Genomic DNA, 24,401 nt, shown 5'->3' on the forward strand with positions numbered 1-24,401 from the left:
AAAAGCAGCAAGCAAGACAGCACTTGTAATAGGAGAAGCTAGAAAAAAAAAACCTCACTGTAACCTTTTGATAAACTCAAGCCAGCAAGGGATGACCAGGAGTTAACCTTTGGCAATAGAAACTACTAGAACAATCTGAACTTAGCACCTCTGGATCTTTCTAGAACAACTGAAACCAAATGGAATAAAACCACTAAAAGCAATCAAAGAACAATAATTACAATGAAATCGGTGGTCAGAGCCCTGGATCCACCAATGTCACTGCAAAAGCAACCTTTTAGGGGCACTAAATACACAATAAAGAACAATGCAAAGATAAAACACCATAAAATCAGTAAATTCAAATAAAACCACCCAAACCAACAAAAGAACAATAATTGCAATGAAATCGGTGGTCAGAGCCCTGGATCCACCAACGTCACTGCAAAAGCAACCTTTTAGGGGCACTAAATACACAATAAAGAACAATGCAAAGATAAAACACCATAAAATCAGTAAATTCAAATAAAACCACCCAAACCTACAAAAGAACAATAATTGCAATGAAATCGGTGGTCAGAGCCCTGGATCCACCAACGTCACTGCAAAAGCAACCTTTTAGGGGCACTAAATACACAATAAAGAACAATGCAAAGATAAAACACCATAAAATCAGTAAATTCAAATAAAACCACTCAAACCAACAGAAGAACAATTATTGCAATGAAATCAGTGGCCAGAGCCCTGGATCCACCAACGTCACTGCAAAAGCAACCTTTTAGGGGCACTAAATACACAATAAAGAACAATGCAAAGATAAAACACCATAAAATCAGTAAATTCAAATAAAACCACTCAAACCAACAGAAGAACAATTATTGCAATGAAATCAGTGGCCAGAGCCCTGGATCCACCAACGTCACTGCAAATTCAGCACCCAATAGCAATAAAAAAGTTACAGTGCAATAGAATAATTCAAAAACAGAAATCAATTATGAAAATGCCAAAAAAACACTAAAATGCAACCAAATAAATCAGATAATTATAGAGCAAGATCAGAAATAAAGTTTTAGTAAAAAAAAAGACTGCCAAAGAAAGCAAAGAAAGAAAGAAAAGAAAGAAAGATTTTTTTTTTTTTTTTTTTTTTCTAAGTGTAAGTGTGTGTGTAAGTGTCTGTGTGTGCTTGGGAAAGTTGTAAATAAGTGTGTATGTGTGTAAAAGTGTAATAATGACAAAGATAGAAGAAGAAATGGAAAAAAAAAAAAAAAAATTTTTAGACAGTTGAGATAGAAATAAGCAAAATAAACAGTGGTTAGAGAGTTGTAGTTCAGCTCACACAATGCAGGCAGGCAATCAGGGCGACCAATCCAGCAGGAAGGCAGCAGGAAGGCAGCAGGGGGGCTCCAGCAGTCACATGTGCTCAGCAGGAGTGAAGAGGCGACGCGGGGGCGGCGACATTTAAAGGGACAGCAGTGGACACGTCATCAATGCGTGTCCACTGCTGTCATTGGCTGAGGGACCGGATCGGTGCGGCTCGGGGACCGGATCCGTGAGTATGTGTTCATTCGCTCGTTGCCTAGGGGGTTGTGCAGGCTTTACAAGCGCTGCGCTGCTTTAAAAGCGAGCGCAGCGCTTGTAAAGCCGACAGTGCCATTGGACGTAGATTCTACGTCCCATGGCACTTTGGTCCCTTGGTACCTGGGACGTAGAATCTACGTCCCTTGGCACTTAAAGGGTTAAAGAAATACTGTCAAGGGATCAAAAAGCATCAGTTAATAGAGCTTCTCCAGCAGAATCCTGCATTTAAATTAAAAGTGCAAACAGATTTTTTATATTTAATTTTGAAACTTAACATGGGGATAGCCATATTCTTAATTTCCCAGGGTGCCACAGCCATGTGACCTGTGCTCTGATAAACTTCAGTCACACTTTACTGCTGCGCTGCAAGTTGGAGTGATATCAACCCCCTCCCAGCAGCCAATCAGCAGAACAATGGGAAGGGAGCAAGATAGCTGCTCCCAATAGGTATCAGAATAGCACTCAATAGTAAGAAATCCAAATCATGGTAGTAGAATAAACAACAGGTTACAATGTAAAAATACATTTGTTGACTCAAAAATAACATTTTAAATGCCAGAGTGATTTTTTTGCTAGGTAAACAATGTATTTTAGACACACAAAGTACACCATAAATAATCATGATGGAATGATTAAAAAGTTCCCCTTAAAAATAAATGACCACTGGGGAAAAGGCAAGTTCTACCTGCTTTGCAGCTTTCTTTGCTTCTCTTTTCTTTTGGTTCTTTAAGGCAGTTTTGGACATGGGCTTCTCTGTTGATTGGGGCCTCATGGTCTGGGGTGGTTCATCTTCATGCTGGATTAAACATAAAAAAAAAAAATTATGGCAAGGAAAGATTTTTAGAGAGCCACAGGTGCCCCTTCTCTCATATTTATTGCCCAGGAACCTCCAAAACACTATTGTCAGATTGGCATATGCCACAAAATAGAAAGGTTCGTAGTATTTTTAACATAAACGGGATGCAAAACTGTCTTTAAGGCAGTCAATGGCAAAACAAAAAAAGTAGAGGACCTAGGAACGAAGCCACTATCTAGGAAGGCAGGCAGACCACTTACATACATAATCTCAGAGGGTGCTTGACTTCCTCAGCTGCTCCCAAGCCTTTTCCATGTATCTTTGTAGAGGGAAGAAGCACACCAATATGTCGGTTATGCCTTTAACTCATTTATTGCAGAAACATATAGCACAAGCTTTCGGGGGGGAAAGCTTGTGCTATTTGTTTCTGCAATAAATGAGTTAAAGGCATTGCCGGCATATTGGTGTGCTTCTTCCCTCTACAAAGGTAGTAAGTGAAGCACTCATTGCCAACTCTGCGAAACTCACCAGTGCTGTAACCCATAGCAATAATTTAGCTTAGGTCAGTTGTGCCTGTGGCAAACAAGGTTTTAACTGTTGCAGAGCTCCCAGGGACAAATGTGACAGTCAAAATGCCCTTTCCCTCCTGCTTGCCATTAACATGAATACAAAATTCTTTGCCTGCGTCAGGGGGTTAATGAGACCAGCAGCAAATCCCCCTAAAGCCTTGGAAACAAGACATTTTTCACAAAAATATACTGAAAATGCTGTCAGTGCCACACTGGGCCCCTGGGCAAAGCAACCCCCATGCATTTGAGTGTACCACATAACTGGTCAGTTGACATAACTTGTTGCACTAGGAAAATGTGCCAAATGTTAGCCTCCTTAAAAGCAAATTGCAAATGGCCGTGTTACCTACGAATTGTAATAGTGGCACAGAAAACATTGGCCTACTTCAATACAGAGCTAATACAGATACACCAATATAAAACCATACACTCCATGTGCTCTCATGGGGGTTACTCACCAGCTTGTAGCTTGACACAGGCTTGTTCCTTAAGGCGGGAGGTCTGTAGGCTTCAGCTGGCTTTGTTTCCTGAGTGGGCAGGTCACCTGGCACTGCCTGGTAAACAATAGCTTTAGCTGGAAAGACTCCTTCCAGAAAGGGCTGCCAGGACACTTGCCATAACTCTGAATTGGCTGGTACATCATGTTTGTGTAGCAGTGTGCCTGTATAGTGCCAAATCTTGTAGCCGTTTCCAACACGTAACCTTGGAGAACATGTGGCAGTGATAATATGCTCCCCATTGGGGCACCAGGAGAAAAAAGTAGCGTCTGAAGCTGTTGGCTTGGATATTAACTTATAGTTCTTTACATCCCATACTTCCATTTGTCCTCTCAAGTTTCCAAATCCAGCAAGCACCAGTATGTGTCCTTGGGGGCTGTAGAATACAGCATTTCTAGGGCCAGTTCCAAAGTCAAATATTGGATCACATTTCTGGTTATATACAGTTGCTTTTGCTGGCATGAATCCATAAACCACACAGAATTCTGTGGCATTTTTGTTCCAAGCTACGTCGTAAATGGGGCCATTCTTTGCTGGGAGGAAAGAAAGTAGCAATAAATTCACACTTTAATTATTACAACTTTGGCCTTCCCTTGCAGCAGGCAGGTAAAGATAGAACCCTGCAGGCCACAGGGCACTAGGCCATGGCAAGAGAAGCTGATTAACTGAGGTTAAATATTGAATATAACTGAAGAATGTGGGCAGCTGTTACTCTACCTGGACAGGCACTGGAATTAGCCATGCTTCTTGCCTAGCGCAGAGGTTCCTTTGGCACTATATATTTCTATCAATTTACAAATGGGGGTTACTGGCATGGAAAAAGACTTCTCTCCCCTTTAAACTTGTCTAAAACAGTTTTTGTTCTTAAAGTGCCTCTATACTGGGATAAATCCAGAGAGTACAACAAATAATCTAGAGAGTACAACATACAAGTACAGGATCCATTATATGGAAATTACAAAAAGGCCATCTCCCATAAACTCCACTATAACCAAATTATTAATTTTTCAAAAATGACTTTTCTCTGTAATGATAAAATAGTACCTTGTATGTGATTCCAACTAAGATATAACTATCATTTATTGGAGACAAAACAATCCTATTGGGTTTAATTCATATTGAAATTATTTTTTAGAGTTCCCGAACATTCTAGATAACAGGTCCCATACATGTACTATTTGAAAACACTAGAGAGGGTTGTTAGCTGCATGATTCCACCGTGTGGTGTTTTCTCTGCTGGCATTAACCATCAATTAGCTGCCTTTGGAATTTCAGCAAGAGAACTGTAACTATGTACTGAAATCAGCCTTGTGCATGCCATGAACACGTGACATGCTGCATTGGCCTTAGTTTTATAGGCATTTTTAAACTTCAATGAACGTAAAAGTTTCTCAATTTAAATGACCTCTACTAACAGTAAGTGCAATAAGGGTTAACGCACTGCAGGGTAAAATATACTTACGCAGCTGCACTACAGCGCTTTCTCCATTTACAGCAATGTAGTGCAGTGTCTGTTCTCCATAGTAAGAAGCCCCGGTTTTGTCCACATCTGTACTGGCAGTCACCAACACTGCAGTGGCTGTTACACAGAAACACAAAAAGCAAGTGGGTAAATGTGGGGGTTTTTACCACCGTACTGTTCTTTAGGGTTAGGGAAATGCACTATGACTTCATTTTGCATTATCTCTTCTTAGTGTTTCTTTTGCTTTTTTGATTGGTCTTTCTACCTTTTATTAAGTATTACTAGCTCAGCATATAGTTTTACTCATCAAGAAGTGAAAGGCAAATTATCTGAATTGGCAGTGTATTTCTTGGATTGATAACATAAGATTACACCAGAATTCTGTAAGCACAATTCTGCAGGAATAAGTAGATATGGCAGATGGGGGGGGGGGTCTTTTCTGGCCATAAATTTGTGGAAATATACTGGCTATCAAAATACTAAGATCTTGTATGTTCACCTCCAATTGCAAACCCTGCTTGTTTGGAGGCATCAGCACCCCTCCAAAAAGCATGGAATGCACAGATAAAGCTTTTTCCCCATGAGCAAATAGGGGTATCCTTCCTTCCAAATTTGGCAAAGAATCCTCTAGGGAAGGGAAGAGACATCTGCCACTTACTTCTACATGATATCGCCAAGTTTTAGCTGGCGAATTGTCGAATTTTTAATTTTAGCTGTTGTGTCACATAGTACATCTCGATAAAGTTGTGACTTTTTTTTCTGTGACCTTTAGAATTAAAAAATCCGAATCGGAAAAAAAAGAATCTGAGCATTGGTTAATGGCCCCCATAGTGTTGCTTTAAGCAAACAATAAAAGCAATTCACAAAAACAACAACCCATTGCTAATTACCTTTAGAATTCCACAACATAGTTACTCGGTCTGCTTTAAAGAAGCTTTTATTGGCCAGTGCAGAGTGTGGCCCTGAGAAGTTTGGGTACTGGTACAGCCTCACAAAAGATGGAGCCCCTTTACTACCAGGGACATAAACTGCTACCTAAAGAAGCAGAAACCATGTTTTATAAAAAAAAAAATATATATATATTAAAAAAAATTAAATTATATATATATATACAAACACACACATACATATATATATATACATATATATATATATATATATATATATATATATATATATATATATATATAAGAGAGAGAGAGAGAGAGAGAGAGAGAGAGAGAGAGAGAGAGAGAGAGAGAGAGAGAGAGAGAGAGAGAGAGAGAGAGAGAGAGAGACACACAACTAACCTTGCAGGGATGTTCTCCAGGTGACAACTCAAAATCACTTACTTTCTGTAAGTGTAATTTATTGGCAATGGTATCTGTTCAATAAACACAAGAAGACTGATTTAACAATGTACAACACAAAGTACAAACAAAAGTAACATGGACATTATTGGGTGATGAAAAGATGAACGTGGCAAATGTGTATGAATATAATTAATATTACAGTGTTCCTGGCTGTCATAGCTTTTGTACATGTAACTCATTGTTACAGCTGATTGCTTTACATTTCCATTGCAGAACAATATTGATAACTTTATCACTTTCTTTTCAAACCCCTGCCAAACCAGAATGGGCTGCAACAATGTCACCACCTGGCAGCAAATCTGTTAGGAAAAAGGTCAGTGAGTGCACCCCAGGTCCAGGTAACTGTCATAGATGGAGGTGGTGCTTTCTGGGTGTTTTGTCACCTGCCGACAGGACTACAAAATTCTCAGGCAAACAATATCTGCAATTACGCAGTGTCCTAGTACCCTTAAAGGGAAAGATCACCTTAACTTTTAGTATTACACAGGGCAACAGTCTACACTAATCTGCCACAAGTCTTATTTGAAGGATGGAAAGAGTCTGAAAAGGAAGGAAAATGAAATTTTAAAGTTATAAAAAAATAAAAATTAAGACCACTGGAAAATGTGCTAAAATAGGCCATTCTGTACTATCAGAGGAAAACAGTAAAGAGCACAACACACCCCTATCTACCTGACAAAAATGTTAATGTTATTAAATAAACAGCTCCTTTGCCGTCACTACTGCATGTGAATCAGCCAGAACACTTTCCATTCAGTAACACTAAGAATGGTGACAGGGGTGCCATTCAGTATAAAACACTGGTGGACAAATGCCCCTTGTGCTATTAGCCTAAAGGTGGCCATACACGAGGCGATTTCGCTCGTTGTGCGATGAACGATTATATCGACAAACGATCGTATGGCGATCGAGTTCCCATACGATATGCCATCCACGGGCAACGATAATTCGGGAAAGATTTCGTCGCATCATTATCGTAAAATACGTACGATCGTACATCTACGTACGATCGAATGTCGTTGACTTCCGCTGCTGGCAATCGTGACATGCGCAGAGAACAATCGTTGAAAGACAAATGTCTGACACTCACACCAACTGGCAGATTTTATCGTTAAACGACCAAAATTTTTAAACCTGGCCGATCGATTTTGGGGACGATAATGTCGGCTCGTTTAGTGGGCCGACGATCGTTCGTACACCACCAACTATACGATAACTTAACGATAGCATCGGATTGTTCGGGAATCGGTCGTTTGTAAGTAAAAAATCGGTCCGTGTATGGCCACCTTAAGAATTAAGGCACTAAACAAGGGGATCTCTAAAGAAAATGATTATTTACAAAACAAAGGATTTGTCCACTTTAACACTCTTGTTTAAACATTTATATATGCATGTCTTTGTCACTAGGTGGCAGTATGACCCTACAGAATACTGGAATTCCTCTGCTCCTGTTAATAGTTTGTAAATGTGTGTGGGCATTGGATGCTACCTGCAAAAAGAAATCTCCTTCCTATCCTTTCACTATACAGTATGTGTTTACACATACTAGTGACATAAAGATCTATATGTATAGATACACTAAAATGTTTAATTCCTAGCACAGAATTCCAAAATAACACTGTCACCCTATACCATACTATTAATATTATTCTGTATTTAATGCATTAGAGAGAATATTGATTTAATGAGTCACAGATCAAGCAGAGCTTACAATCGATTTTCCCTTGAATGGCAGACATGCAAGCAACCCACCTGAGTATATACAGATATAGTATATATAAATATACATATATACACATATATATATACACATATATATATACACACACATATATATATATATATATATATATATATATATATATATATATATATATATATATATATATATATATATATATATATATCATGAAATAATCCATGGCCGGCACACCCTTAAAATTCAAAAAAATTTTTTTTTTATGTTCTGACACTTCCTCACTGTCTGTTAGGGGTTGCCTAGCAACAACTTGGCGCCCTTTTTGACTTAAATAGCTTAAAAACCAACGTTTCGGTCCTCATTAGGACCTTTATCCTTGATAAAGGTCCTAATGAGGACCGAAACGTTGGTTTTTAAACAATGAGTTTTCAATAAAAAAATTTTTTGAATTTTAAGGGTGTGCCGGCCATGGATTATTTCATGCTAAATACTCAGATTTTGGCTGTGCACCCCACAGAATACTAAAAGCCTTGGAGTGCAGACACCATCAGGACTGATAGAGATAGATAGAGATAGAGATTATATATATATATATATATATATATATATATATATATATATATATATATATATATATATATATATATATATATATATATATATATATATATATATATATATATATATATATATATATATATATATATATATATATATATATATATATATATATATATAGATCAAAGTCAAACAAAACGGCACTCACAGGAATTTTTGCAAAGGAGACATCAAGTTAGGTGAAGAAGGTGAGATCATTTAGTCCGACGTTTCAGTTCCTTCTGGAACTTTCATCAGGGACAGCATTGTTACAGTGCATAGTGAACGCTATTTAAGTCAAAAAGGGCGCCAAGTTGTTGCTAGGCAACCCCTGACAGTGAGGAAGTGTCAGAACATAAAAATTACAAATAAACTGAAATGGGCAGAGATCACAAACAGTATGCAACACAGTGGGCACAACTGAAGGGGCATATTGGCATACATGCTGAGTTATGTATTGTCCCATAGCGCTACCTGGTCAGGACGCCCTGCCAGGATTGCGCAACAATTGGAGGTGATCACAGAAAGCCTCTGGTCTTTTTAACCTAGGTACAGATTTCCCATAATGTTACAGCGCTTACCGGCTAGGTACCCAGCTTCTCCGGAGTCCCGTAGTCTCAGGAACGGCCGCCCCCGATACGCTTCCAAGTGGTTGCTACGCAACCCGCCAGTGGTGAGCGGACCCAGAAGTCCCGTGTGTATTGGCTCGTAACCGTAACGCTTATTTAATCTGCACGGGCCATTTGTCAGCCAGCGGACCAATTAGAAGCACAGCCCAGAGCTACACATAGATATCACGGTCCACAGTGTGTGGCCAGATATTAGTGCATGCATCGAGCGGCGACTAAAATAAAAGGTAGACGTGCATCCCAACGGGAAATACGGTATAGCCATTTCACACTGCTCACTTGGGGGTGCCAAGGAAGTTGTGGCCCTACGCAGGGTACCACCTTAATGGTAGGGGGAGAACACCAGTCCCCGGGATCGCATTTGCAAATAGGGTGACCTAGGGTATTACGGGGAACCCCGCGCAGGGCTCATACCTTCATCAACTGGGTGGGAAATACATGTATGGAGGGTACACCTGCTACCCTACCAAAGTTAAATAACAGAGGACCAGGGCATGAAGCTGATCACCATATTTAGACAAGGGAACAATGCTACAATGTATGACAGTTCAAATTAAGCCCGGCCAGATAGATACAAAAGGAGTTGCAAATGTTTCTCAAGCATTTAAACAATGTGTCAAAACGTTTAAAAACACAGAGGTAGAGGGAAAGTTACGGAATACAAAGTATCACATAACAATAAAGTCTATGTAGCAAACAATATGCTCAAATGAAGCAATTTAGTGGTAAAGTCTCATTAAGGCCCCGTGGGGCCACACAGTCAAGTTTATAAATCCAGCGGGACTCTCGTTGAAGTAGAGCCAGGTCCCTGTTGCCACCCCTCGCGAGGGGGGGCTGGTAGTCTATGGCCATGCACTTAAATGTGGGAAGAGTATGCCGCAACAACAGGAAGTGTCTTGCAACTGGTTGACCGGATTCGCCTTCTTTGAGGGCCTTGCTGATGGCCGAACGGTGATTGCCAATTCGTTCCCTGAGAGTAGTCACTGTCTTGCCCACGTAATATAGGCCACACGGGCAGGTGATGATATATACTATATAGGTAGACAAACATCCAAGTCTAGAACGTATTTTGAATCTTTTACCCGTGTGGGGATGTGGGAAATCTGGACCCGTTAGTAGGCACCTACAGGTCACGCAGTCTGGGCATTTATAGCACCCCAACTTTTGTAGTGACGACAACCAGTTTTTCTGTTTATTACCACGGCCTTTGAAGTCCGTTTTCATCAGTAGATCCTTTAAGCTGCCACCTCTCTTATAGCCCATCAAGGGTTTGTGGGCCTGGTGTAAGGTCAAAGATTCGTCTTGGTTTACCATGGGCCAATTCCTATTAATACTGTTAGCCAAGGCATGAGAAGTAGGGGAAAACGTAGTAGTAAAGATAAGAGGTGTTTGCTCATTCTTAGGCTTGTGTGTGCTGTTCAGTAGAGAGTCCTGTTAAACATCTCTTGTAATTGGATCTTGGCAGTGTCCGTTGAGCTATTGTTCCTGATCACTCTTAGAAATTGGGAGTATGGGATGCCCCTGATTGTGGCTGGGGGGTGATGACTTGATGCATGTAGAATCGAGTTGCGATCCGTGGATTTCCTAAATCCTTAAACCATCTTGAATGCCCTATCAAATTGACTATTAGCTACCACCGGTACAACATTGACTTTTTGGACCTCAATATTTTCAAGGACCAGGGTGGGCTCGGCACGAGACTATTTAGGAAATCCACGGATCGCAACTCGATTCTACATGCATCAAGTCATCACCCCCCAGCCACAATCAGGGGCATCCCATACTCCCAATTTCTAAGAGTGATCAGGAACAATAGCTCAACGGACACTGCCAAGATCCAATTACAAGAGATGTTTAACAGATTCCTAGAGCGGGGCTACACCGAGAAAATGTTATTAACTCAGTTGGAGAGAGCCCTTGTACACAACCAGGACTCTCTACTGAACAGCACACACAAGCCTAAGAATGAGCAAACACCTCTTATCTTTACTACTACGTTTTCCCCTACTTCTCATGCCTTGGCTAACAGTATTAATAGGAATTGGCCCATGGTAAACCAAACGAATCTTTGACCTTACACCAGGCCCACAAACCCTTGATGGGCTATAAGAGAGGTGGCAGCTTAAAGGACCTACTGATGAAAACGGACTTCAAAGGCCGTGGTAATAAACAGAAAAACTGGTTGTCGTCACTACAAAAGTTGGGGCGCTATAAATGCCCAGACTGCGTGACCTGTAGGTGCCTACTAACGGGTCCAGATTTCCCACATCCCCACACGGGTAAAAGATTCAAAATACATTCTAGACTTGGATGTTTGTCTACCTATATAGTATATATCATCACCTGCCCGTGTGGCCTATATTACGTGGGCAAGACAGTGACTACTCTCAGGGAACGAATTGGCAATCACCGTTCGGCCATCAGCAAGGCCCTCAAAGAAGGCGAATCCGGTCAACCAGTTGCAAGACACTTCCTGTTGTTGCGGCATACTCTTCCCACATTTAAGTGCATGGCCATAGACTACCAGCCCCCCCTCGCGAGGGGTGGCAACAGGGACCTGGCTCTACTTCAACGAGAGTCCCGCTGGATTTATTAACTTGACTGTGTGGCCCCACGGGGCCTTAATGAGACTTTACCACTAAATTGCTTCATTTGAGCATATTGTTTGCTACATAGACTTTATTGTTATGTGATACTTTGTATTCCGTAACTTTCCCTCTACCTCTGTGTTTTTAAACGTTTTGACACATTGTTTAAATGCTTGAGAAACATTTGCAACTCCTTTTGTATCTATCTGGCCGGGCTTAATTTGAACTGTCATACATTGTAGCATTGTTCCCTTGTCTAAATATGGTGATCAGCTTCATGCCCTGGTCCTCTGTTATTTAACTTTGGTAGGGTAGCAGGTGTACCCTCCATACATGTATTTCCCACCCAGTTGATGAAGGTATGAGCCCTGCGCGGGGTTCCCCGTAATACCCTAGGTCACCCTATTTGCAAATGCGATCCCGGGGACTGGTGTTCTCCCCCTACCATTAAGGTGGTACCCTGCGTAGGGCCACAACTTCCTTGGCACCCCCAAGTGAGCAGTGTGAAATGGCTATACCGTATTTCCCGTTGGGATGCACGTCTACCTTTTATTTTAGTCGCCGCTCGATGCATGCACTAATATCTGGCCACACACTGTGGACCTTGATATCTATGTGTAGCTCTGGGCTGTGCTTCTAATTGGTCCGCTGGCTGACAAATGGCCCGTGCAGATTAAATAAGCGTTACGGTTACGAGCCAATACACACGGGACTTCTGGGTCCGCTCACCACTGGCGGGTTGCGTAGCAACCACTTGGAAGCGTATCGGGGGCGGCCGTTCCTGAGACTACGGGACTCCGGAGAAGCTGGGTACCTAGCCGGTAAGCGCTGTAACATTATGGGAAATCTGTACCTAGGTTAAAAAGACCAGAGGCTTTCTGTGATCACCTCCAATTGTTGCGCAATCCTGGCAGGGCGTCCTGACCAGGTAGCGCTATGGGACAATACATAACTCAGCATGTATGCCAATATGCCCCTTCAGTTGTGCCCACTGTGTTGCATACTGTTTGTGATCTCTGCCCATTTCAGTTTATTTGTAATTTTTATGTTCTGACACTTCCTCACTGTCTGTTAGGGGTTGCCTAGCAACAACTTGGCGCCCTTTTTGACTTAAATAGCGTTCACTATGCACTGTAACAATGCTGTCCCTGATGAAAGTTCCAGAAGGAACTGAAACGTCGGACTAAATAAAGGATCTCACCTTCTTCACCTAACTTGATGTCTCCTTTGCAAAAATTCCTGTGAGTGCCGTTTTGTTTGACTTTGATCTATATTTACTACTGGATTCAGGCACCCAGGTAGCGTCCAGAACCAAAACATTGCCCACCTGTGTGGGTGTAATATGAAAAATAATTTCATCTTTAGAGAGAAAAGAACCAGAACACAGTTACAGTACCAAAATTGTTGTTTTCAAAGAAGTGCACTTCGTTGTTTACATTCCTTGCACATATACTTTCATCGTCAGACCAGCAAGGACTCCTATGGGGAAAAAAATATAAATTGTAAATGAAGTCTATACCCACAACTGCTGGATGCACCCCAAGAAATCATATACATTATGTAATTCTAATAAAAAAAAGATCTAAATAGGAAAACGTGTCTGACTAATAGTCACTAACAGTTATATTCACTTAAACCACTGATCGTTGGAGAGCTAAAAGGGCCACTACTTAGATTGTAAGCTCTTCGGGACAGGGACCTCCTTCCTACTCCGTCTCATACCACATGGCGCTTATTCTCTGTGTATTTATACTTACTTATTGTATTAATTATGAAACTTGTCCTCCCTGTGTGTAATTGTGTACATTGTAAGACTGTACAGCGCTGCGTATCCTTGTAGCACTTTAAAAATAAAGTTGTACATACATACACTGCACCTTCATTTTGCCTTTGTTAATAAAAACATTAATGAGTGAGATATAATTATTTCCCAATTGTTTCTTTCCGGTAGCTTATATGAAGGGGTCATAAGCTATACTTGTAGTTTTAGACTTACCTACATTGCAAATGTTTCTCAGGCTGGCTAGCTGGTTAAAACTATCATGTCCTATAGACATCCTACAGATACTACTACTCTACAAGGTACATAATTAAAATACCAGTACAGTATACAACCCCCACCTTGCCCCCATTGTTGTAGCTGGTTTGTTGGAAGTCCATTATGCAGGGTGGGGCATTATCTGTGTACTGGCAATCTAAATATCTACCTCACATGGATCAACCATGGAGTGACTTAAGTTTCCCAGTTTTCCCTGTTTAGGTCAAGAAATAACAAAAACCATAGATCTTTATGGTATAAAGTATGTTTCGCCCAAGCCTAATTCATTGCACTCATATGGGACAAGGGTGCCACGAAAATACACATCATAAAGATAGCTAGTATCTCAGCCTGACTACTCAACTTAGGAAATGAAAGGAAAGACCTGACTGTTGGGAAATCAGCTTCTGTACGTGTATCGTTTTACCCTGGGGAGGGTAATTCCATTCACTGTAATACTAACTAAAACGTAAAATCAGATGGATGGGTGCTTAATCCTATGCACATATTTGCAGGCATTATTTACCCAACACATTGAGCTATGCCACCAATTAGATGTGACTTACCAGTTTTCCATTTTTTTCTGGATGAAGGATTTGACACACTTTCCAGATTTCAGATCGTACAGTTGCAGGTTCGGTGTTCCCGCGGTGCCATCTTTGCCAGCTATTAGAAAACCAAAGAACATTTGGTTCATTTAGTATTAAAAGTGAGACAGTCTGAAAACTATCAGCTTTAAATGCACCCCCATGAACATATTAAATATTAATGTAAAAATTGGTTTTGTAAAAGGATAAAGCTTTAATCTTACTGTCAGCCTTGTTATTAAGAGGTGATTTGCCATTTCAGGTCATCAGTGCACAAAACGACTTTGTGATTAAAATCGCTAGCCTTAAATCCTAGGACAGTGTTCCTATTTGCTAAATATCACACCAGCCCAGGGTATAGGCCTGCCAGTGCTGCACCACCATATTCTGATGGTCATGTACCATCCCCAGGGACCATTGAGAACATGGCGGCATGGCACTGACAGAATTATTGCAGTAGTGATGCACAAATCTTTAAGTCTGTTGCTTACTTGTATATGTCTGCCATGTTGCTAGTATTGTGTTCTTTGGAGAGAATTCAAGGCCAACAACTTTAGGCAGATCAAAGGAGTGCAGTAACTTGCTGTCGGCACAGTTCACTATATTTATTCTAAAAAAAAAAAAAAGAAAAAAAAAAACACACACAAAAAGGTCATTGCGATTTCACAGATTAATGATTAAACCATGCAATTTCTTTCACCCTGGGAGTCCGAGCTTGGGCTACTTTCCACACACTAACAGAGGGTATACAAGTTTACCATTTGTTAGCACTATATTTCAGCAGGGGGGGGGAAAGCAATTCACCTTGCACTGCTGAGCTTACAGGCATAGATATATTTTTATTAAGGGTTATTACAGATTGAAAAATCTATTATATAGTGCACATTCTAGTGTTCAACAGGGCTCAGCCACACAGGACCAAGTGGAAAAACTGGAGAACAATAATGTTAACTGCTTTGAGTTCATCTCCATTCTGATGGGCACGGAGTCATATTGACAATGTGCGCTTTTAGTTTGCACCTTTAATTGTAGAATTAATGCCAAATAAACACAAGGTTGATGGCTATATGATATGGTACACTAGTGTGCCATTCTGCACACCAAGGACAGCATGACCTATGTGTATTATTACTACATCTTTCTATTTGTTCTTCCCCTTGACTGTCCCTACCATGACTGCATAATAGCTGTCTGGGAATGCCAAAAGGTCAGCAATTGCTGGGGGTTGCACCTTTGTGCCAGATACAATGAAAACCTTAGCTCTACCATTCACACCTCTTAAAGTCTTGCAGATTTCCTCTGACTATGCCTTTATGAGCACAACACCAGTTCACAGTAGCAACCAATCAGAAGGTAGCATTTACTTGACATGTTTAAAAGCAAACATCTTTGCTATGGGTTAACTTTGTGCCTTTTATTGCCTATAAGGGGTAATATTGTAAACACTGAAAACTGCATTAACTTTTAACCCTTTCTCCTAGCCTTTCACTCTCATTAGACCTAAAACTAATTCTCTGAATGATAAATATATAGGTGAGTGACTGTGTCTGTACATCAGTGCAACCTTTCAGTTTCTCAAAATATGTGCAGTAGGCTTCAGTTTTAGCACTACACAATAGTGTTAAGCAAATCTGTCCCATTTCAAGAAAAATTTCCTCTACTGAAAGTGAAAAGGTAAAGATGCCATTTGGGCATCCAACAAACAGGCTAACCCCACTGTGTGTTTCAAGGTTGGGGTATAGCCTCAAAGCTGTAAGAGTGGCAGCAGATTGAAAAGTCAATGGAAAAATTGGGGTGTTCGGAGTGGTGCCACAAAATGATGGGGGGCGGGATCACTTACAAAAGTGAAAAACTGTTGAAGTAGCGTTTAGAAAATAAGCTGAAGTCAAAGTATGTTGGGTTTTTCAAACCAACATAATCACAGCACAATACGGTTACATGTAATTCACTTCACTTTTCTTTTTAAGTGAAAAGAGCATATAATAAGATTAGCTGTAAATATGGCAAACAGATCAGAATGGATTAGGCTATAAAATACCACTGACACTTCTCCATTGCACCATCCAAACAGCTTTCCATCTTTGGAGAACTTGGACACCTTGCAGTTCTTACTTGGATCTCTGTGAATATAAATAAAAAATACCTATGTTTAACAACACAACAGTTAATGTGACCCAGCTCTAAAGAACTAGTGAATATGCAAGCCCTTATTTGGTGGGACAAATTACTAATGTAAACTTTGCAACCAGTCACCAACTCCCACCAATCAGCTATTTACACTGACATACCTGTGCAGTTCAATACTGTTGTATTAAGGTTATTATTTTCAGTAACCCTGTGTTTTGTTTTCATATATAAGGTACACTATAACAATGTAAATTTGCTCAGTTCTATAATAAGCACTTCTGCAATGTGCATAACTTTTTTTTTTTTCAAGCACTGTATTCACTGTATTAAGATCGCCCCCTGGTGTTTAGCCTGGGCAACATGCCAGGTAGAACCGCAAAAGGTCATGCTTATGGGGATCGGATACACTGATCTACTGACTGTTTCAAATCAGGAAGAATTGGTGCTTCTTTTAGTGGAAAAATTATCTTCCCAGAGACACTCAAGTACACGTTTCATGTTATTACATGTGACTGCTAGGTAATGCTTATATCTAGAAAACTTTAAGAAAAAAGTAAACTGTAGAAGCACTTATAATAGGTCTCTAAGCAATTTGTACCTTACATGTCCCCCTTTAATGTTTGAACATGCATGCCAGGCCACTGATTATGCTAAAACTCTGTCCATGATCTGTCAAAACCCAGTCCACTCCCCTGCCCCCTTCCTCCTCTCATCCTGTGGATCACACTGGTGCATCCTTTGGGGCCCTGCTCTGCCACAGAGCACCTGCATATAAATGGCAGGCAGACCTAAACTTCCATAAAATTCTATGGGGTGTGCCGACTACAAACTGTGGTGCTGTTTTTCGATGGAATCAGTGGCAGTCAAAATACACCACCTAACATTAAGCTTACCTATTCTTATCTCCCCAGCCTGTAAATAATAATTAATAAAGATTGTAAGCTCTACTGGGCAGGGACCTCCATCCTCTTGTGTCTTTGACTCTTATCTTATTGGAACTGTATATTTTATTTATTAGTGTTTATTGTTATCCTTTGTATTTATCTATTATCTTAATAACCCTCCTGTTTGTATTAATGTATTCTACTGTACAGCGCTGCGTACATAAGTAGCGCTTTATAAATAAAGATATACATACATACATAATATTGTGTGAACAGAAAGCTGGAATTGTCTGTTTGGAAGAAGGGAGACTGAAATACATTTTGTTGTGCAAATTATTAAAAATGCGCTTTTTTCAAAATATCAATAATTTTTCAGCATTGATCTAATTAACTAAGCATTTGACAAGTTTCAGGTGTAAATATTTTTTTACCAATAACAGCATCACTTAATACTACAAAGAATGCTTATATCACCTCTGAAATGGCTCAGAGTCCGTAAACTTCGGAGGACCTTGGACCAACTGGATTCCATCAGAACCTCTGACTGTAGGGAAATATATAATAATGATAATGTAGAATTCAACTTAGCAATGAAAATTCATAATATTAAAGTGGCCATAAACTGTAATATACGCTCATAAAAATTGTCCGATGGGAATTACTGTAGGCTAGGGCACACAGAGATCCTCTGGTTGGCCAAAACTGGACCCTGATGAAATTTTAAAGGTACAAAACTTAGCCATTGGAAGGGATGTCCTAGGATTTAAGAGTACTAAATGTACTTTTAAAAAATAATTTAAAGGGGTTGTTTACCTTTAAATTAACTTTTAGTATGATGCTTTTCAGCTATTTAAGTTTTTGTACAGCAGCTCTCTGGTTTGGTATTTCAGCAGCTGACCCTAGCAAACAGGGAGTAATTTGAATAAGTTACTGGAATATAAATAGGAAAAGGACTGAATAGAAGAGGAAGTGATGAAAAGTAACAATAACAATACTTATTGTACAGTGCTGCGGAATATGTTGGCGCTTTATAAATAAATGTTAATGTAATGTAATATGTAGCATCAGAGAGCAATAGTTCTAAGTCTGCCTGGCTCAGTGAATCCTACATGAAAGCTGGAAAAAGACCAACTGCAAAAGTTGCTAGGACATTCTATAACATACTAAAAGTTAACTTAGAATTGAACCACCCCCTTAATGTATAATTGCACAATACACTCTTCATACATTTGTCATAATGTCAAAGCAATATACTAATTTGATTTTTTCAGTGCCATTGAAATCTAAGATGAAATACATGGAGCATTTCAGCTGTGAAAGCACTGTTTTCTATTGATATCTATGAAAACCAAACTTTTCTTTTTTTGCATTCACTCCCCACACAGATACAGCATTAGAAGATTGGAATGCATGCTGAATTGACACAGGATAGATTAACACAAAGCTATGAATAAAAACACACAAACACTGGGTGGTCAGGCTGCCCACAATAGTGCTGGTGATAATTTCCATTTTAAAGGAGGCCCTGCCCATTAACCTGAAATACAACATTACCAACCACCGGGTTTGTGGGCTTGTTTAAAACAAAAGTTAGCTAACATTATTTAAAGGGTGTGTTTTCAAGAACATTTAAAAGCCCTGTGGCTATGGTCTGAATGGGCAAGACAGTGAATTCCCATTAGGACACAGCACAACAGGTTTACTGAGGGCCGGTTGTACTGCCATAGCGCATCACTTAGCGGAACATGTGGGACCAGGAGATTTTCTGTTAAAAATATGTCATAGTGCCCAGTGCCTTCCTAGTACCACAAAATTATTGCTAAGGGGGAATAACATGCTAGACATGGAGACGCCCATTTATCAACATTCTCATTTTCGTGGTTTAAGAGGTTTTTGAAACCACGACTAAACCAAGTGCCACAAATGTTAGTCATTTATCAAAAGATCTGAATTAAAAAGTACGAATGAAAATGGATGAGGAAAAAACACAAAAACTTGAGTGACACAAATGCCAGTGGCACAATACCCCAAAACCTCTAAACCCATAAAGCAAAGAAAGATCTTCCAGTTGTGAAAGGGACATCTGCAATGAACCTCTACATGATTTCAGCAGGTTTTGGATGGCATATTTTTGCTTTCTGATTTGTTGCATTATGAATTGCAAAAATTTAACATAAAAAAAACTTTTTTACACAACAAAATTGTATTTTGGCTCAAACAATATGAATTGTGGGAAAAAACCAAAACTTTAGTAAATGCCCTTCCTATAATTCTCACTTAGTTCTGCATATTTCTCTCAGTATGACTGAACGGTTTAAAAGCTTGTGCACCATAAGCAGTTACTAACTCAAATCACAGCACCCAACTTTCAATTAACTCTAAACCAGTGATTCCTAACAAGTGGGCCATAAGCAACACGACACTCCAAACCCCTTTGACGTTGCTCTCACTGGCCTCAAAGTAGGTGCCATTTTTACATTTGTGGCTTGGAGGCAAGTTATGGAAGCCCAGAGACACAGTATTACTCCAAGCGGAGCTTCCTGCAGGCCACATGGGCTACCCAATAGCCAATCACAGTGCTTATTTTCATGCTTGTGTGGCTCACCAATGCTTTTTACATCCGAGTGTGGCTCACAAGTAAAATAAAAAGGTTGGGAATCCCTTCTCTAAACTATGCTCCAAATTCTATATATCCCATTGCTTCAGTCACATATACCAATTGAATGAAAAGCAGCGATATATGTGCGGGTAATTTACAGACGCACAGGCTACATCAATCTATCTGAATTATGTATAGATCCTAACAGGTCTATGATCACAGATGATCCCAGTGCCACATAACTTTAATCCCTGTAATAATGGGCCCCTTACCCACTAGACGCATTATAGTAACATAACGTCATACAGAGTCAGTGTAGGTGGGCATCAGATCACTAGACACTGCCTGAACACTGCCTTCTATAAATGACCCCCCACCCCGGCTTTCCAGTAGATCCTACATCAGCAGACACTACTGGCCGCATTCTAGAATGAGAGAGCGGGGCGCTCCAGTCGCTGTTAAACAATTTCCCCGGCGCCGGTTCCTGGCTGCTACACGCACAGCGGCAATGTGCGACACGAGCAGAACTTGCACTACCGCCGGCGCACTGAAACCGTATCGCATGTGTTCTACACATAACGCCAATCCTGCCACAGCCCGGCGAGTCAGCGCTACACACTGCACAGACCTGACAGCAGCGGCACGGGAGGCGCCATGTTGACCGGAAAAAGATCACTCGCGTGTAGAACACGTGAAAGGAACCCAGAGTTTGATACACGTAGTCATTAGCAGCCGAATCACAAGCTGGCGGATTACTACGCCGTACAACTGACTTTGTGCTGTGCCCTTCCGCAGTAGAAACCCCCATAGGTGTCACTTTAAAGCCACGTCATATTGTTGCCTTTTTAAAGTCTAGTAGTTTTGCCAGAACCTGTTTTCCACCCCCTATATATAAATAGAAGCAAGTTTGAAGAAAAATTATAAGGCCTAAACGAGTTACTAAAAATATCTAGCAAAAAAGTTAATTGTTACTGAAATGCATTGGTCAGAGGAAGTTTGCTCAACTAAAGTAAAAAATTAACTACATGTATGGCTGCAGCCTTCCCATTTATTTAAATATAAATCTAAGCTATATACCTTATAAATCAAAGTTATATCAAATTTAAATCTATACTGTAACCATTTTCTGGGTTTACCCTGAATTGATTGTCCAGATGTTAGACAAATTACTGAAAAAAGGCAATCAATGCTAAGGGGCAGATTTACTAATCCACGAACGGTCCGAAGGCGTCCGCATGCGTTTTTTCGTAATGATCGGTATTATTGCGACTTTTTCGTATGTTCCCCAACTTTTTTGTCGTCGTCGCGACTTATTCGTATATTTTCCGCGTCAAAATAGTTGCGCAAAATACAATAATGTCACAGCGGCGGCGAAAAAGTCGCGACAAATACGAAAAAGTTGCGCCGGTGACGAAAATTTTCGTTTCCAATCCGAATTTTTGCCATTTGGGTTTCGGATTCGTGGATTAGTAAATCTCCCCCTAAGTGTACGAATAGATTTTCTAAAAAACATCCAATGGTAATCTAAATGAGCAGATTCAAATTAGGATGTTTGGTTGAAAATCTTAAAATGTTAAGATTTTATAGAGATATATTGTTTTCTATGGTAATTGGTCACTGCAGGATGATACAGCTTTAGGGGCCCCAGTCATTCCTTTTCCCCTGATGTTTGGTTTCTAATTATGGCCCAGATACAGAGCTATACTTTTCCTGCCCATGGCCTGTAGTGTAAGAACTGGGTTGTCCTTTGCCATGTATAGCACCTACAATTTTTACACAGTAAGCAGTGGCCACAGGTGGGTTTAGTCAGATGTTCTGTGGTATTGTTTTAAAGGAGACCTAAAGCCCAAAAATTGAATAGATGTAAATTTACATCCTATTTTTAGCAGTTTTCCAAGAAACTGGCATTATTAGATCGCTCACACCAGGGTTTTAGCACAACTGAGGGTCATAATCCAAAAAAGAATTGCTGAGGGATACTGCTGTATCAAAGCAAAGGAGTGCAAACAAAGCCCCAGTTTCAATGGGGAACCATAACAATCTTCCATAGGCAGCCTGCATATGGTTAAGTGCCAAAGGAGAACAAAACACATAAGGCCAAGAAGCGTGGGGCTGGTATGTTTTGGATGATAGATTAATAAAGATTTGTTTTTTTTAAATATCTTTGGAATACTACATATTTTAGACAACTGAGAGTTAGCAATGCTAGCTAATTGAATTTAGGAAGTATATAGACTGGGTTGCTGGCAGTATTGCCTCCAAAAACAGCTGTTGAGCGGAAGCCTGGCTATTAGTACAAAACTCTCTAAAACTAGTTACGTCTTAGAAGCCACTAACAAACGAGAATGACATGAAAGGCCAGGGCAGTATCAGGGGCGCTGCTACCATGAGGCGAGTTGAGAAACTCCCAAAAGTTACCAGATGCGCCAAAAAGCCACTCCTGGTACCTTTTGGGCAGCCCAGGGGCTGGTATTACAAACTTACAGGCAATTTAGTCTTCATTTCCATTCCTGCAGTCAAACCCCATGTTAAACCAAGATCCTATGCTGATTGACTCACTCTCAGAACAACACATAATAAAATTAAGTCATTAAGAGCTCTTCTGAGTTCTAGGAGAGTGATAAGTTAGTACACAGCTATATTGAAAACATGATTGCATTTGATTGTAGTTTTGGACCATGGACAAATTTTCTTTTATTGATCAGACTATTCTGGTATGTCTAGATTCTTAGAATCTAGGGTCAATGTAGACCTAAAACGTTGATATTCTAGTCTGTGCCAATTGTTCGAATAAAGGCATTTTAATTATAAGATTGGAATACGGTGTGCTGTTCATGATTTGATGATTGTGTGACCTGTGAGGTGAACACAGTGGGACGTGCACCCAGAAATAAAGGAGTCTTTTTGGTGCTGACTATCAGCAAGTCTATAGACTTAGATTCAAAACAGGTCCTGGAATTTCTAGTACACTGATGCCCAAACTACCCCATAACTCCCCACAGGTCAAAATAAGTGTCTATGGCATATTACAGCATTTGTCAGACAATACAGCTTGTCAATTCAGTCTGTGTGGTAGACAAGCTAATTTTTCATTAGTAGCCATGGAACATTTTATATACAATCAAGGTGTGCTCCCATACTGCATTTTACGATGCATACATATATAACATTAGTAGAGATAACAAACACCTTTGAAATGTGTTCAGATGTTATGTTCTGGGCCAGCAAAAGGGCAAGTGATTAACAAATGGTCATTACAGAGGTTTCCCAAATGTACCTCAGTGTTTTCATCACTGAAGAAATACTAAACAGAATACTTAATTTCTAATATGGCCAATCAATATGCGGAGGTAGGAACATTGCCATAGCCTTTTGTTTTTAATTAAACCTTAGTAAACATGGGATTGGCAAGATACACCATAACAATGTGTCAGGCTTTTCACATTGAACAGCAGATCGCCCGAAACATCAAGGAGAAAAAAATCCCTGAGTGAAAATTAACAAGTGGTTCTAACAAAATATATGTTTCATTCTTTTTAAAATAAAAATACTGAAAAGTATATTGATTGAAATCATTGTCCTGGTACACAATTATTTCCCCTTGGTGTAAATAAAGTGAAGAATCAGATTCTATTCTGCAGGCATTCTCTTAATCCATTAAAACTGAATTCTAAAACTGAAGTAGTGAATGCTTATCTTTTTACAATAAATTCATTTTCTTATAGCTGTAATATATAAACTGTATGCTTTCTTACCTATATATATATTTTGCTGCTATATATTGCTGCTTCGAACAACTCAGCCATGCTGTCAGTACTGCATTGGGAATTCCTGACTCACGTGGAGTCAGTTAAAGTGGCCATATACTGGCTGATACTCCTAGGCATCTGAATGATTAGCCCAGGGTCTGAATGGAGAAATATCATACCAATGGTCATACACAGAATGACCACATATAAACTGTTCCAATCATTTGGGCTGTTGGCCCAAATAATATATTATTCAACAATTCTACCTTCTTTTTTAGTCATAGAATTCTAGATGTCTGTACAAGCATGATGAATGGTCCTTATCTAAATCATCAATTATTGTTTAATTGGCTGGGGAGGTTACAAATACTCAATGATAACCATTTTTTGTTTGTTTTTTTATCTATTCACTTTTGTTGGCTAAACAAATAATTTAAATATAGAACTGTGATACAGAAGCCAAAATGTATTTTAGATGAGAGTTAGATGACACAGGAGTCTTGCCTGAAAATGCTGTTTTAGGTTGTTATTTCCCATAGACTCCATTATAAGCAAATAATTCTAATTTGAAAAAATTATTTCCTTTTGCTCTGTAATAGCATCAGGGGGGCACAGGGGACACAGTCGTCCCGGGCCCGGGCATTTTTAACTTCAAAGGGGGCCCGGCCGTG

The 24,401-nt window shown here is 39.9% G+C and overlaps 1 protein-coding gene across 1 annotated transcript in view; it reads right to left on the reverse strand.

Annotated features, from left to right (window-relative positions):
- Positions 1 to 20,776, reverse strand: part of eif2a (eukaryotic translation initiation factor 2A) — a 33,754-nt gene extending 12,978 nt beyond the window's left edge. Inside the window, 11 exon segments of the mRNA NM_001127089.2 lie at positions 2,243 to 2,353; positions 3,381 to 3,952; positions 4,882 to 4,998; positions 5,772 to 5,916; positions 6,171 to 6,244; positions 13,143 to 13,225; positions 14,351 to 14,450; positions 14,863 to 14,981; positions 16,417 to 16,491; positions 17,857 to 17,926; positions 20,610 to 20,776. Of these exon segments, the coding sequence (NP_001120561.2) occupies positions 2,243 to 2,353; positions 3,381 to 3,952; positions 4,882 to 4,998; positions 5,772 to 5,916; positions 6,171 to 6,244; positions 13,143 to 13,225; positions 14,351 to 14,450; positions 14,863 to 14,981; positions 16,417 to 16,491; positions 17,857 to 17,926; positions 20,610 to 20,637 (1,494 nt within the window). The 5' untranslated portion in view covers positions 20,638 to 20,776.
- Between the last annotated feature and the right edge of the window lie 3,625 nt (positions 20,777 to 24,401).

The sequence above is a fragment of the Xenopus tropicalis genome, chromosome 5, assembly GCF_000004195.4.
Source record: "Xenopus tropicalis strain Nigerian chromosome 5, UCB_Xtro_10.0, whole genome shotgun sequence".
Classification (NCBI taxonomy): domain Eukaryota; kingdom Metazoa; phylum Chordata; class Amphibia; order Anura; family Pipidae; genus Xenopus; species Xenopus tropicalis.